This window comes from Pavona decussata, unplaced genomic scaffold (genome assembly GCF_977016875.1).
Source record: "Pavona decussata unplaced genomic scaffold, jaPavDecu1.1 SCAFFOLD_233, whole genome shotgun sequence".
In the NCBI taxonomy this organism is placed as follows: domain Eukaryota; kingdom Metazoa; phylum Cnidaria; class Anthozoa; order Scleractinia; family Agariciidae; genus Pavona; species Pavona decussata.
In genome coordinates, this window is record NW_028145638.1 from 3205927 (window position 1) to 3220253 (window position 14327).

The 14327-nt window shown below is 37.1% G+C and overlaps 1 protein-coding gene across 1 annotated transcript in view; it reads left to right on the forward strand.

Annotated features, from left to right (window-relative positions):
• The first annotated feature begins 2935 nt into the window (after positions 1–2935).
• Positions 2936–14327, forward strand: part of LOC146458417 (uncharacterized) — a 38618-nt gene continuing 27226 nt past the window's right edge. The window contains exons 1-7 of the mRNA XM_085090905.1: positions 2936–3445; positions 3636–3792; positions 8924–8951; positions 9238–9388; positions 10496–10588; positions 12766–12829; positions 13569–13667. Of these exons, the coding sequence (XP_084947031.1) occupies positions 3125–3445; positions 3636–3792; positions 8924–8951; positions 9238–9388; positions 10496–10588; positions 12766–12829; positions 13569–13667 (913 nt within the window). The 5' untranslated portion in view covers positions 2936–3124. The remainder of the gene's footprint in view (positions 3446–3635; positions 3793–8923; positions 8952–9237; positions 9389–10495; positions 10589–12765; positions 12830–13568; positions 13668–14327) is intronic.

The window sequence follows — 14327 nt, forward strand, 5'->3', positions numbered from 1 at the left end:
ACGTTAAATTCCGTGAACAATGACATCCCCTATTGTTGCCACAGAAATTTTTGGAAGAATGAAAATATCCCAGGTGATTAGGATAAAGTAACTACAATGGTGTACAAAATGGCTGGGGGCAATTGTTTCAATGTACGCCGTTTCGCTTCTAATTACACTCCCCCACCCCTTCTCCCCAAAACAATGTTGAAGTCCACAAAGCAGTTTGGGTACACGGGTTAACACATTGCAAGAAGGTTGGGGACATGGGAGGGGGGACGGGACGTTTTCATTGGTGCGTAAAAGTTTCCGGTTGCGTAAGAAAATAACGTGAATGATTACTTGTTGCAATACTTTTGTCGTGGATTGTAGCAGTAAGGTGTGAGTGCTTTGCACTGACGTTTTCCCCTTTGTGAGATGCTAAGCTCCACGAATTTTGTTAGTTTTCATGAAGTTCGTTGGTAATCTCGTACCCCGATCTCAGTCGTCGGTTCGGGAATGTCGAAATGTGAGATCTCCCCTCCGCCTGACCGTGGGAGATCTGGGTACGAGATTAGTTCGTTGGTTCCGCGAGCGAATGACGTACTCCAAGTCGAAGACAGGCTGCAGGGCAAATTATTTATAGTTTTATGTTGATGTTCACGTCAGAACGAACTTAACACCATCAGTCCTTTATCTCTTCGTAGAGAAAAGGGTGATCAATTCATTCCCTCCTTCCAAGTTGCTTTCTTTAGGTGTGGTCTATGTGCGCGATAAGGTTCCGCGAGAAAAAGTGAGAGAAAAAGGGGGGACTGGGACCTCCCTAATCTCGTACCCAGATCTCCGACATTCCCGAACCGACGACTGAGATCGGGGTACGAGATTAGGACCTCCCCTCTCCCTAGTCTGCCCTTTTCTCGCTCCCCCTCCCCCTCCCCGACTATATAAGGAGGCTAGATCGGTCACAGTAAACGATAACCTTAGATTGTCAACCCAGGCAATTGTCTCAGCCCTTCTACGTGACCATTAACTAGAAAGGAATGCTTGACTTTGTATCATAATTTAAACAGGAAATTGGACATTGATCACTTTCATTCTGATCACAAAGAGATAATTCTCATTCTCTCTTGTGATCACTCCTTCATGTTCTGGCGCCGAAATGCTTGCTCTTACAAACTGAAAAATTTTTACTGTTCAACGAAGCCAAATTTCACGGTGAACTCGTATAATTATTAATTTTTTTTCGACGCCATTTTGACGGGTAGGCAAACACGTCTGAAATAACAGTGTTTGTATGGGAATCCGATGTCAAATAATTTTCATAAAACATCGCTTCTGAAAAATTCATGAGTTGGAAACTTTTAGCACTAGGAAAAGGATTTTAAGAAAAAAAATTGGAGGGATGTAGCTGTGCCAGAAAGCGTTCAGTCGTGTTTTGAACTTTCCAAGCATTTCCCTGTATTTTTTTCCCGCGAACTATTTTTAGTAGCAGTTCGCGGCTGGTTCGCTATACAGACAAATGTATGGAAAGATAAAAACACGACTAGACGCTTTCTGGCACAGCTACATCCCTCCAATTTTTTTTCTTAAAATCCTTTGCATAGTGTTAAAAGTTTCCAACTCATGAATTTTTCAGAAGCGATGTTTCATGAAAATTATTTGCCATAGGATTTCCATACAAACACTGTTATTTCAGACTTGTTTGCCTACTCGTCAAAATGGCGTCGGAAACCGTGATAAGGCCTATTGGTCCCTATTAGCCTTAACTACTTGCAGGTAGAGCTGTGATTTACCTAAGCGATTCTCTCTAGAAATGTGTTTACTTGTCATTTAATTTAATTAATAGCTTAAGCTTGAAAGGTGAATAAAACATTTTCATTTTCATCAGAAATGAAACCGATCAATTGATTTTGGCTGTTTCAGCCTCGAATATCTTTTCATCATAGCAGAAAAATTGACTCGGTATTTGTTTAGTTTTTAAGGCAGAAATTGATACGTGGCAAGTAAGCAAGCGTGGGCAAAAAAAATTTCTAGACGGCTAATAAGAGGATAATCCTTAAGAACCGGCCCAAACAACACGAAATCTGGAGTTCACTTTACAGTCATACAACTTTACAAAACAAAACAAATATTAAACATCCTTACATGGATCATAACGATTTCCTTTTAGTTGTTTGTCTGAATTTGGAAACGCGGTTGTTAATGACGAAAGCAATTTACACTTTATTTGCGGACACGAGCGAATACCGGACAGATTTATTTATTATTTTGTTGACCTCGTACTTGTGATCACATCACGATTGCCTTAAATGGTAATTGCCCACACTTCTGGTTTCTTGAAATGCAGGAAAACTTGTGCGTTACGAGAAACCTATGAGGTCATAGCCAGGCTGAAATTTCTCATAAATATTGAACGAAAAATTTCTTTCTTGATTTAAATATTTGCTCTAAAAACGGAAGGAAACGGTCTGGAATATTTAAAATTCCAATTTTAAAGATAACACAATTCGGACAATTCTGGGGCTGAACTTATTTGTTTATACTTCTCAAAGTGATGGTTTGGGGTTGGTTGTTTTGTTTACTACGACAGAAATACGATTCAGGCTATTTCTTTTTCTTTGAAGACCGATACGAAAGCCTTTCTAATATTCAAATTCAGAGGTGTGTCACCCATTGGCAAGGTTGGGTGATTTCTTTCAAGAGGCAGTGTAGCGGAACTGGATTTAACTTGACGTAACGCAATCGATTTTTTCGATCAATAAAAGTTTAGTTCAAGTCTTTGCCCATTTGAAAATACTTCCCGTTTGTTCTGTAACTCGTGTCACTCACGTTACAAAACAGAAAACAATGTTAGTAATGGTGAAACGAAACAGAAATTAGCTTTACAGAATATTTTATTTTCCTCACTGATCGAAATGTTGCATGACGATTCCGCCAATCAGGAGTCAGGTATGACGTCACGTCACGGGGGTGAGGCTATTACATCTCGTCGGAGAGAGTTCCTAGGTGGACTCTAGTGGAAATATTCTAAAATTGTGTTAGGCTTTCTTTTATTTTAGCTTGGTGGAGACCGGTTTGGAGAGCACAGTTTCGTCTCTGTCAATTAAAGAAGTTCAAAGTGTGTGGTTTGCTGAGCCTAGCTCGCAGTGAGTAGCGACCATCAAACATGGAGGAGATGAAGTATTTGGCCGTGGATCGGGCAGCCATTGCTGATCCGGCGGCTCAAGCGAAGTGGACAGCGAGGAAGTTAGTTTGGATCCCGGACGACGAACATGGTTTTGTGGCTGCCAGCGTGAAAGAGGAGAAGAAAGACCAGGCCGTGGTCGAATTAGAGGGTGGAAAACGTAAAACTGTGAACAAGGATGACATCCAAAGAATGAACCCACCCAAATTTGAGAAGGTGGAAGACATGGCCGACCTGACCTGTTTGAACGAAGCTAGTGTGCTCCACAACCTGAAGGACAGATACTTCTCTGGGCTGATCTACGTAAGCGATTTGTAACTCTTAAAAGAGCTCTTTCGTGTTTCAGTAGCATTAGTAAGTCATTCCATGACGATTTGTGTTGCATTGGAAGTTGTCACCGGAAGTATGCTGTAAAAATCATTCCAGCATACACTCACTAATCCTCAATCGTTTTGGTTGTAGTCACTAATGATGGTCTGTTTCTTTTCCGCAGACATACTCAGGCCTCTTCTGTGTTGTTGTAAATCCTTACAAACGCCTACCTATTTACACCGAAAAAGTTGTGGACATGTATCGCGGCAAGAAACGTCATGAAGTACCTCCACATATTTATGCCATAACAGACACGGCCTATCGTAGCATGCTGCAAGGTAGGTCGCTAATTAAGCTTAAATATAAGCTTTGTATCCCATGCCATCTATGCTACGATACAGAATCGAATAGACTGTTAGTAAGCGTTTTTCTCAAGCTCGTTGATATATTCCACGCAAACAGTCCTCGAAATTAAAATATTGGTTAATCATTTCAACGAAACTTATTACCATCGAGCTTACATCGCCGCCTGGGAAACCGCTTATAAAAATCTTCACAAATTTCTGTAGTACAAGGTTTCCCGGTTTATAAGCCTGGAAAACTGTGAAAATCTTTCTAAGCTGGTATTAACTTGTCATCTTCAAAGCTTGATTCGCGTTGTGTTATTGCCTGTTACGTGCCTCTTGCCGGAATTGAAACCGTATTAACACAGTGATATTCAGGAATGGAAATGCAAATTCTCTCGTTTGCAAAACACGCCTTTTGTGTCCTTTTTGCCGTGACAGCTAATAGAAAAGCTATATTATGGCATTGTTGTGTGTGTGTTGCTGTTCGAAAAACCACCCCACTTTCCGCACCTTGTCGGGCATTCCTTTCTACAAAATAAGTTTATATTACACCCCTCCTCCCCTTGTTAATAAATTTATGTTTACTTTGCTGCTAGTTGGTTTACTTGTGTTATTTACCGTGAGAAGGGGTTCTTTATACGATTTGGTTTACATGTAGGAGTTCGAAATGAACATGATACTTCCCACGAGGTCCATTTCATCAAAAGATCACTAATATTGGAGTTTCTGGTTGAGTGAGGAAACTAACTAAGAGTTTCTAATTTAAAATCTTAGAGAAAATACTTGAATCTGGTAGGTGTTGTTTATGTACAACAATTAGATCTGGGTAGAGTGCAGCATTCAGTAGGAGTTGTACCACCCAGTTGGTGGATGTTTTGAGCAACAGATTTGTGAAAAAATATTTTTGTGGAGGTCTAATGTCTAAGAGGTTTTAATTAATCAATGGCTCTCAAGATTTATGCCATTGCCTCGGGATTACTGGTTTCATTGCTCCTTTGTCCTAAAGACAGTATAAAATTCAATGTCACAATACTTTGAGTAACTTGAAAATGCCACACTTTGTGATTGTTAAGTTCCTTCTATAGTTTGTACAATTTAACAATTATTCTTCTTGACCATACACATATTGCACTTGAAATACATGTGACAAAGTTTTTCATCATCCGATTCCAAAACTACCAGTGGTGGGTATATTTTGTTCTTCTAATACAATACTGTATGTAAACAGAAACTTAAACAAAGACAATTACTTGATGGATCATCATTTTGAAATGTCAAAATGAAATTTTTCTAGGAGATCGGAAGCCAATAGTTCTCAATAATTTTTAAATGTGTTGTTTCTTGGCGGGACGAGGCGTGTTTATTACCTGTACAATAAACGTTGTGGCTTATCAGATAGGACCATACAGAATACAAGGCAAACTTTAAAACTCATAAGTTTTAATGTATGATTTCTGTTGTTTTTCATGTGAACAAGTTTGACTTCGTGTGAATTCTACAAGTGTTCGTTTGGTGAATGAAATGAGACTCTTTTTAAGATTGTTTTCATTTTTATCAGACAAATTTTTTCAAAATGCTGTAAATGGCTTTGGGTATAATTCGTTTGATTTTTTTTTGTGGAAATATATTTGTAGCCATTGTTGTTTATTTTACAAATATGCATCAGATGTTTTATTTAAAACTTTTTGATTATTTTGGTCATTGGAGGTTATCTTATTTTTGATTGGTTTATTAATTCAAAGCAGAATTTGAAATTTTAGCCCAAGTATTCCTTAAGCACAAAAGCCTAAATCTTTAAGAAACAGTACAAGAAATTAATCATAAGTGAGAAAAGTTTTGTGAACATTGCTTGCTCCTGATCACAAAGGAGAATAAAATAATAGTATTTTTACAATATGTAAGTTGACGTAATTATGAATAGGGCTTGACTTTTCAACAGCAGGACCTGTTTGGTCAAAGCATGAATACCTTTATCCAGTGAATAGGTTACTTACTGGTGCACTATTTCTCCAACCAGTGCATAAGTTGCCAACTCATTGAACAATATTGGGGCACAAAGAATATATTGACAAGATTTCTTTGCCAGGCTCTGTCTGCTATTATCCCTGGAATGTTTTGCCAAATTTTGTGAAATGTTGTCAGTAAAGTTGATATTTTTCCACAAAATCACAAACTAAAATATTGTTTCATTACTAGCAGTCCTGAAGCCAGGTCTAATATTATACTGCGCCTGTGTATAAGTTATTATACGATGTAACAAGATATATTACCGTTGTAAGAGCACTGCCATTCACTCCTTGCTGAAGTGCATCACTAGTTACCACCTTTTATTATAGAAGTTTTCTAAAAAATTTAGGGAATGTTAATTTAATATTCGTGGGTAGACTTAACAGAGACATTTTATCTGGAATTTGCTGATATATGAGAACTGAAAATGGTTCAGTAAATTGTCATACACGTATGGTAGAGCCCGGCCAGTGGAGTTCTTTCCTTCTAATCACATTTCTGACTACTAAGCTTTTCTTTAAGATCACAAATTAAAACTGAGTACATGTATCCTGTGTCACTTACTGAAAAATACATCTATCATTCATTCACCAGGCTTAAAACGTAACATAAGATATTTCTCTTTCACATATACACTTATAATCAACATACAAATCGTAGCAGTATGCACATGAACCTAGTTTAGTCTGGCCTTAGCTCCAACACGTTTCCTCTAGCAAAGTGGTACCACATCTGAACTAGTAATCAGAAGGTCATAGGCTTGACTCCTGTTGGGAGAACTGTATACCTGTGTCACCAAGTGAAAAACAAAAATACATCTATCATCAAAATATGTCGTTTGTTCGTTTGTAGTATTCTCTGGAAAACTGATTTTTTTTATGCAAACCGCACGCTATTTTGAAGTATGTTCAGCATGTAGATTAACAATTTAATTTTGACTGTAGGATGGGAGATTTCCCAATTTTTTGCCTTGCTTTCGTGAATGCTTTTTCAACAACACTGTTGACCGCTATAAGTCTGAGTTTCCTCCCGCAATTTCCTCTTTACAATGGTGACTCTCCAGAATTTCTGAATTTGGTGGGTATTTTTTAAGGGCAACCACTATAAACTACCTTTATTTGAATCAGTCACTGTATAGATGAGTTGCAAGATTTATGATTATTTATTATTGTAATTTTTAGGGTATATTTTAAAATATTATAATCATGATAATAACAAAAACAAATTGCAGGAAGGGATGAACATATATCTAAGTCTAGAATCATACAGAACAACATGAATTATCATCAATCATTGAGAAGATAGCATCCAGAAATCCTAGGCTTTTGGAAACGTATTGTATTTAAAGATATACAAGAACAGTCACGCCATGTCACGCGCATTGAAAGTGCCCACACGTCTGCTTGCAGCACTCCACCTTCTGTTAGGAGCCACTTGTAGTAGAAGTACTAGTAAAAAAGTACCTTTGAAAGATCCATCTAGTTACTACTGGTATTATTCACATTACATGGTTTTGAAGCTATAATTTGCAAAGGCACTGGTATGTTTTGTCTATTTTGAAGGATTAACACATGCAAGTTTACATTTAGTGAAGCATAAATATGATCAAATTTTCTCGAGAGTCAAATTTCCATGTAATGTTATTCCAAAAAAGTTGGGCTAGACAAGTTGCTTTAAATGAAGATTTCCGGGGAAAATATGTGCCAGTTTGTAACAAAATAACAACTAATAAGCTGCTGGATGCTAAGAAAATATTAGTCTTATTCTACAGTGAAACTTCTGTTTAGTTGTTATCAGATTCTTTCATGGTAAAAGGTTCCAAGGTCAAGATCAATAATATAAAGAATAGATAAAGGAAAAGGGACCATTCTTCTTGAATTGACAACACTCAAAACTAATTAAAAATTCTATTTTCCTTTTTGGAAACATTGATGGATGGTGTATTTAGAATTTATGTAGAAGTGCCTGTTGTTGATGTCTAGAACAATTGTCTTGATGTCTTATCAATCTCTGACTTGTTTTGTTAGTCATATATACATCAGTATGTTTATAGCTACATAATTTTTGAACTGACAAATGAAGGGCTGGGGGCGTAATTGACCTATGGTGCATTTTGGATCACTTTTTTGTTGTTTTAAGTTTGACTTACTAGAGGCTTTGCTTGTGGGGCCCCCTTGAATTCCTTCAGGAAATGTTGTTGCAATTTTGTATTCTTTGTGCTTCATTTTGTGATAAAAAGGATAATCTTCACCATAATCATAGCTTTTTATTGTAAATGAAACGCCAAGCAGTAGATAAAACATTGAAGCAACATTTCCTGAAGGAATTCAAGGTCACATGCAAAACTTCCAGGGAATTTGAACTAAAACAACTAAAAACAATCTGAATTGCACCATAGGCCCCTAGCCTCTCAAATAGAATTAGATTAAGTTAGTGGACATAGCATAGCTTATAGTTTGGACTAAAACTACAAAGCCAAACAGAAGTGTTACTAGGATTTGTTTGAAATCCTTGAAACTAGAATGATGGCATACCGTTTCTGGAGGCAAGAGCTCGTAATAAACTTTGCAGCATTTGTGGTAAAAAAAATTTAGATCTTCACATCAGCTGTTCTCTGCTGAAAGAACTTTGAGGTGCAATCAGTAATAATATTTATATAACTATTTTGTCACCTCTGTTGTCATGAGTTTAGAAATGTTTGAAGGGGTTTGTGCAAGGGAGGCATATATGACTTTTTTTTTTATCTTAAAATCAAAATTGCTCAAAATAAGCCCATGATTGACTGATTTCTTTTGTTTGTATACAAAGAAATAAGTTGAGCGTTGGTATCTCCTTTGTGCAGGTCCCTTGCTTTTTCTAGAAAAGTAATACTAAACTATTTCTAATTTAGTATTTTGCTCAAAAATTAAATATGCTGCCAAGTTTCTTGGCAACTGCATGGCAACTGGTTTCTGTGACAAAATATGGCTTTTTGGAGCAATTTGAATTTTAAGGCCAAAAAAAGTCACAAAACTCTTAACATATTTATGGAATGTTGGAAGGGTTTGTGGAGCAAAGTGGCCCACTTGTAAAACTGTATTTGTAAGAGAATAAGTTTTTTCTTTTCTTGTTGCAGATCGTGAAAACCAGTCCATTCTTTGCACGTAAGTGAAATTATTCACTAATTACAATGTTGTTACTAAACAGATCGAGTAACTCTGATTATTATATATGGATTATCAAGGTAAAAAGGCTGAAGTAGTAACATGGGGTTGTGCACAGAAGTAACTAAATCTTTTGACTGGTTAAGTAGTATAATTATGCTAGTATTTTTTGGTTTTTTGTAAATCCTTTCTATAGTCTTGCTGTCATGGGTAATTAAGAAGTCTGGGAAAGGTACCCACACGATCATCTTTACCAACTTATAATTACTTTTTTTTTTTATCTCAGGGGAGAGTCTGGTGCTGGTAAGACAGAGAACACCAAGAAGGTTATTCAGTACTTGGCATTGGTGGCTGGACACTCTCACACCAAGCAGGCACAGACGCCAAGGAAAACCTCGGTGGTTAGCGCCAAGGTTGGCATCACGGCCCATGGACAGGTGACCAGATCTTTCATTTAATTGTGATAACTGTTGTTTTCAACCACGCCCATAACTCATATACCTCTTACTAACCGAGTTTGAGGTCCGTACTCTAAGTTACAGACCAAGTTTTTGAAAGTTTCCTTTCCCGTGGCCCCAATTAACCTCAGAGATATAATAAATATCTTACTAACCTCGTTTCTTGCTCCGTACTGTAAGTTACGGCCCACGAGCTTTGCACTTGGGCCATAAATCAACGGAAAATATCGAGGGTCTGTAACTTACAATACGAACCAAGAAACAAGGTTAGTAAGATATTTATTATATCTCTGAGGTTAATTGGGGGCATAGGAAAGGAAATGTTGAAATTTAGCAGGTCATACAGTGAAATATGACCCGGAAAGTTGACCAATCACTGCAAAACTTTATTATATCACAAGCCAATAAATTAATAATAAAAAATTCTTCTGCCTGTATGTAGCTAATTAATTGAGGCGGGAGAAGAAGAAAAAAATGTAACAACACTAGCTGTAAATGAAGGGGTGCCTGGAAAAGAGTCTTAAGTGACTTCTGATAAATTGCTAGATTCTCCTTCCAAATTGCCTTGTATTTGCTTGTGAAACAAAAGGAGAATTTGACCTCACACCAAAAATCAATTAGGGCCTTACTTTGCACACCCATTGGATTGTTCCTCACTCCTTGGAATGATACAATTTAATTGAAGTTGAATTGTTTGTTTTTCTTCCTAAGATGTTGCTCTTAAGCTTTCATAAATTAAACTGCAGTACATTGGCAAACCAGAGTGAAACAAAATGTGTTGCTGTCATTCAGCTTCTTAAAAAAAAAGCAGCCTCTCTTGAAGCTCAATGATATGATTTAAGTTGTCCAAGAGGTAAATGAAAAAAACCTCTCATCAAACGGCTTATACTTTCAAAACTTGCATTCACTCTAGGCACTACTTACACTATATCTTAAAAAGTCTCATACTGAGTGAAACTTCTAGACCTTGAAAATAACAGAATTTTAAAATTTTCTGATTGATTTTAATAGCATATAATAATAAAGCTGTCTGATTTGCAAAGTATGATAGAGTGAGTAAAGTAAAGATTGCTGTCCCTTGTCTAGGTTGAGTTGGAGAGGCAACTTCTGGCTGCGAACCCCATCTTAGAAGCTTTTGGAAATGCCAAGACTGTGAAAAATGACAACTCATCACGTTTCGTAAGTTTTCAGCTTTTCTTGCTAAAAACACTTTAAATCAACCAATCGATTAATAATTAATTTAAGGGCATTGATTAAAGGGATTAATTAATTGGTTGATTGTCAATCAATCAATCACTCAATCACTCAATCAATCAATCAATCAATCAATCAATCAATCAATCAATCAATCAATCATTCAGTCAATCAATCAATCATTCAGTCAATTCGTAATGTACAAACACAAATAACAAATTATTAAAGGTCTCACAGGTAAGTGGCAAGGAAGTCTAGAAAGAAATGGGTTTTGATATTAGTATTCTTATTACAGTCGACTCCCGATAACTCGAACCTTGAAGGGAAATTGAAAAAGGTTCGAGTTATGGGGAGTTCGAGTTATCAAGGGTAAAATTATATAGAAAATGACCTGGAAGGAAAGGAAAATTGGTTCGAGTTAGCGCGAGGTTCGAGTTAGCGAGGGTTCGAGTTATCGGGAGTCGACTGTAGTTACCCCTGTGCCAAACTTTGAGTCAAGGGGTGTGGTTCTTTGTTATGAGTCTTAGGATGAGATCTGGGAGTGACAAAAATAAGTACAAAATTAATTGGGTGAGACAGGGCTGCCATAAATAATACATAGCTGGAAATCAGCTGTTATCAGGGGCAACTTCAGTGAATATAACCTCCAGCAACTCAGAGTGTGAAAATGTCAAAAAGACCGTAGATTGAACTCTTCTGAAACCTTTATTAGTTCCTCGCGAAGCGAGGGCCGAAGGCCCGAGCGTAGCGAGGTTAATAAATTTGTCGGGCCGAAGGTCGCGCTCGGGAGCTAAGCCGTGCGAATTCGAGCCGAACATATATTTATATATATGTATGTGTGTTTATATATTTCCGTGAAGGTGTCCGTGCTGTTGCCTGGCAACAGTGCGCAAACAAAGTATGAATGACGTCAGACTGTCTGGCGTCGTCTGGAAAAAATTTGCATACATCGGAAAAAATATGCGTGCATGATCAAATTTCAACTGCAATGTTCATCAATATTCACTGGATAGAGAACTATCTCTCCAGAATATTTTCCCTTTCTTTTAGAAATCTTTTTTGTGAAAGATTGCATCGAAGAAATTACACGTTTATGGCCGCGGTAAAATAATTTTCCGTGGGAAATAAATTCATCGAACATGACAGCGCTGCACGCCCGTTGTACATTACGTCGCGTCAGAAATAGATTTTCAACCGCAAACTAGCCGTGGAACTACGAAAAGACCATGCTCATCAAAATAGTTGCTATGTTCAGAAACCTTTTAATCTCCTCATTTGATGCCGTACAATACGAGTAAAAAAGGCTTTCCACCCAGCCCCAGCTTCGCGAGGTTTTGCGAGTCACGTATTGCTAGTTTATACATGTAGCTGCCTTATTATGGCACTTTTCCTGAGTAGTCACTTTAAAGGGGAAGTATCACAGGGAATTTGATTTTTTGTGGTGAGAATGGTGTGCCAACACCTTCATGTAGTTACAAATACAAATCTAGAACATCAAGAAAAAGAAATCAACTTAATTCTTGATAGGAACAACTCATGACCTGCTCTAGTGCATTTTGGAAACAAAGACATGAGAACTTGAAAACAGTTGGCCTAACTTTTTTCAAGTTGCGGTCTATTCTTACCTAGTCCATTTGGGCCAGAGATACTCATCAATAATCTAGAACAAATTTGAGCAATACTTTTAGGTTTCTGTTAATAAAAAAATGGTTTTGGGGGTTTTGATACAACACCAAATTTCTGTGATACTTCCTAAATGGTGCAAGTGGCAATGAGAACGTTTAAGGGCTGTCTGGTTAAAAATAAGTTTTAATTGTCAATGGTTAACTAGGTGAATAGCAGTCTTTGAGGAGTAATACTGAAAGGTAGTTGAAATGGTAGTGAAAATATAAAATAAAATTTAAAAATGTGCAACTGACACATTAATGTTAAAAATTATGGAAATGAACCAAATCAAGCCGCTAGAAGAATGCGGAATTTGCCATGGATGGGGATAGAAGTTATCATACACAGTGGGGGCAACTGTATTGCACCAGAATTCAAGACTTGTATTTTGAAGCCTTTGTTAGGGCTTGAAAATACAAAAATGTGGAACCCAAGCCACTGATATTTTTAATTGGCTTTGTTTACCCTAATTTTTTTTGTGACATTTTTTTCTACAGGGCAAGTTTATCAGAATCAACTTTGATGCATCAGGATTTATTTCTGGTGCCAACATTGAATCTTGTATCCTTGTGGAATGTTATTTGGGAGAGTCAGGGGAGCGTAATAGTGGAACAGTTAGGAAAATTATGCAGCGGTATATATTTGGCAGTACTTAAGAATTCTGAACAGGGGTTATATTCTTTCAAAGGATTTTTCAGAGCCTTATTTCCAAGGAAGGCTGGCTTATTATAGTTGGGGGGGAGATGGGGCTTGCATTTCAAAATTAGGTGGGTTTTGCATTAAAAACTGCTTGACCAAAGTTAATAGTCTAGGGCATATATTAGGAAGCCTTATTATCAGAATGATTTTATTGCCAGAAATTTGGGGGTTTGTATTTGTGGGGGGTGGGGGTAATAATAATTTTATTATTATAAAGAGAAAGGACTCAAGGGAAGATAGGGACGGGTGGGAACTGACAATGAAGTGTCTGGGAAGCAAGGCGTTTTTCTGTTTATGTCGCAGGATTGTGTTAATTAACAACTTCAGGTTCTTTCTTTGGGTTTTCTAAGAATAGCAGCTGTAACAAGTTTTGTCCCATATGGATTAGATTATCTTTTATTTTATTTTATTTATCTCTATAGATACTGAGTCAACCTCCCAAGCTACAATGCCAAGGTCATTTTGACTTAAATTTAATGTGAATGTTTTTTAATTTGCATCAGTTTTACTGCAAATTGTTTTTCCTATAATCAGGTAAATTGCATCTATATCATTTGAATGTCTTTGAAGATAGGCTTTTGTCCTTGACTTGTGTTACAAGACCTGTTGGAAAAATCACGTGCTGTGCGGCAGGCACCGAATGAAAGATGTTTTCACATTTTCTACCAAGTTCTGAATGGCCTAGACAAGCAGAGCAAATGTAAGTTACTCTGCCTCTGACTTAAAGGGTAAAATGTTTTCTCCACATTTTGATAATCACCAGCTACCCTCACGTCTTTGCTCAGGTAGCGTCCAGTCAAGAATCATCTGAATTACTTATTTTATGTAATGAATACAAAACACAATATACTGCCAACTAGCTAAAAGTGTGAAATAACAATAACAAAAATCCTCTTAACTCTTTAACCTCTAATATCAAAGATCAAATTCTCCTACAGTACGGGACAGAAGTTACCTAACAGAAAACGCATTGCTGGAACGCTTAGGAAATGCAAAGAGGAATGCTAAGGGAACGCAAAGGGAATGCTAACAGAATGCAAGAAATTAAGCATTCCATTTAAAGGGGAACGTGTTCTTGGGGATGCATTCTCGAGGCCCACAAAATCCAGTGGAATGCAGCAAAAGATGATGCGTAAAAATGGCTCATGATAAAAAAAAACAAAAACAAAAACAACTAAAACAAACTCCGATAAGTGATCCTTCATAAATTTTGATGCCATAATGTTTCCCGAAATTCATTTGGACAGTTTCTGTTGGCCAACAGTACTGCACATCTGGGAAAATCGCACAACTATCGTTTCTCAGGAAGTGATTTCTAGGATAACATTCAAGATTTATTTCCATAATCTGGTGCATTGTT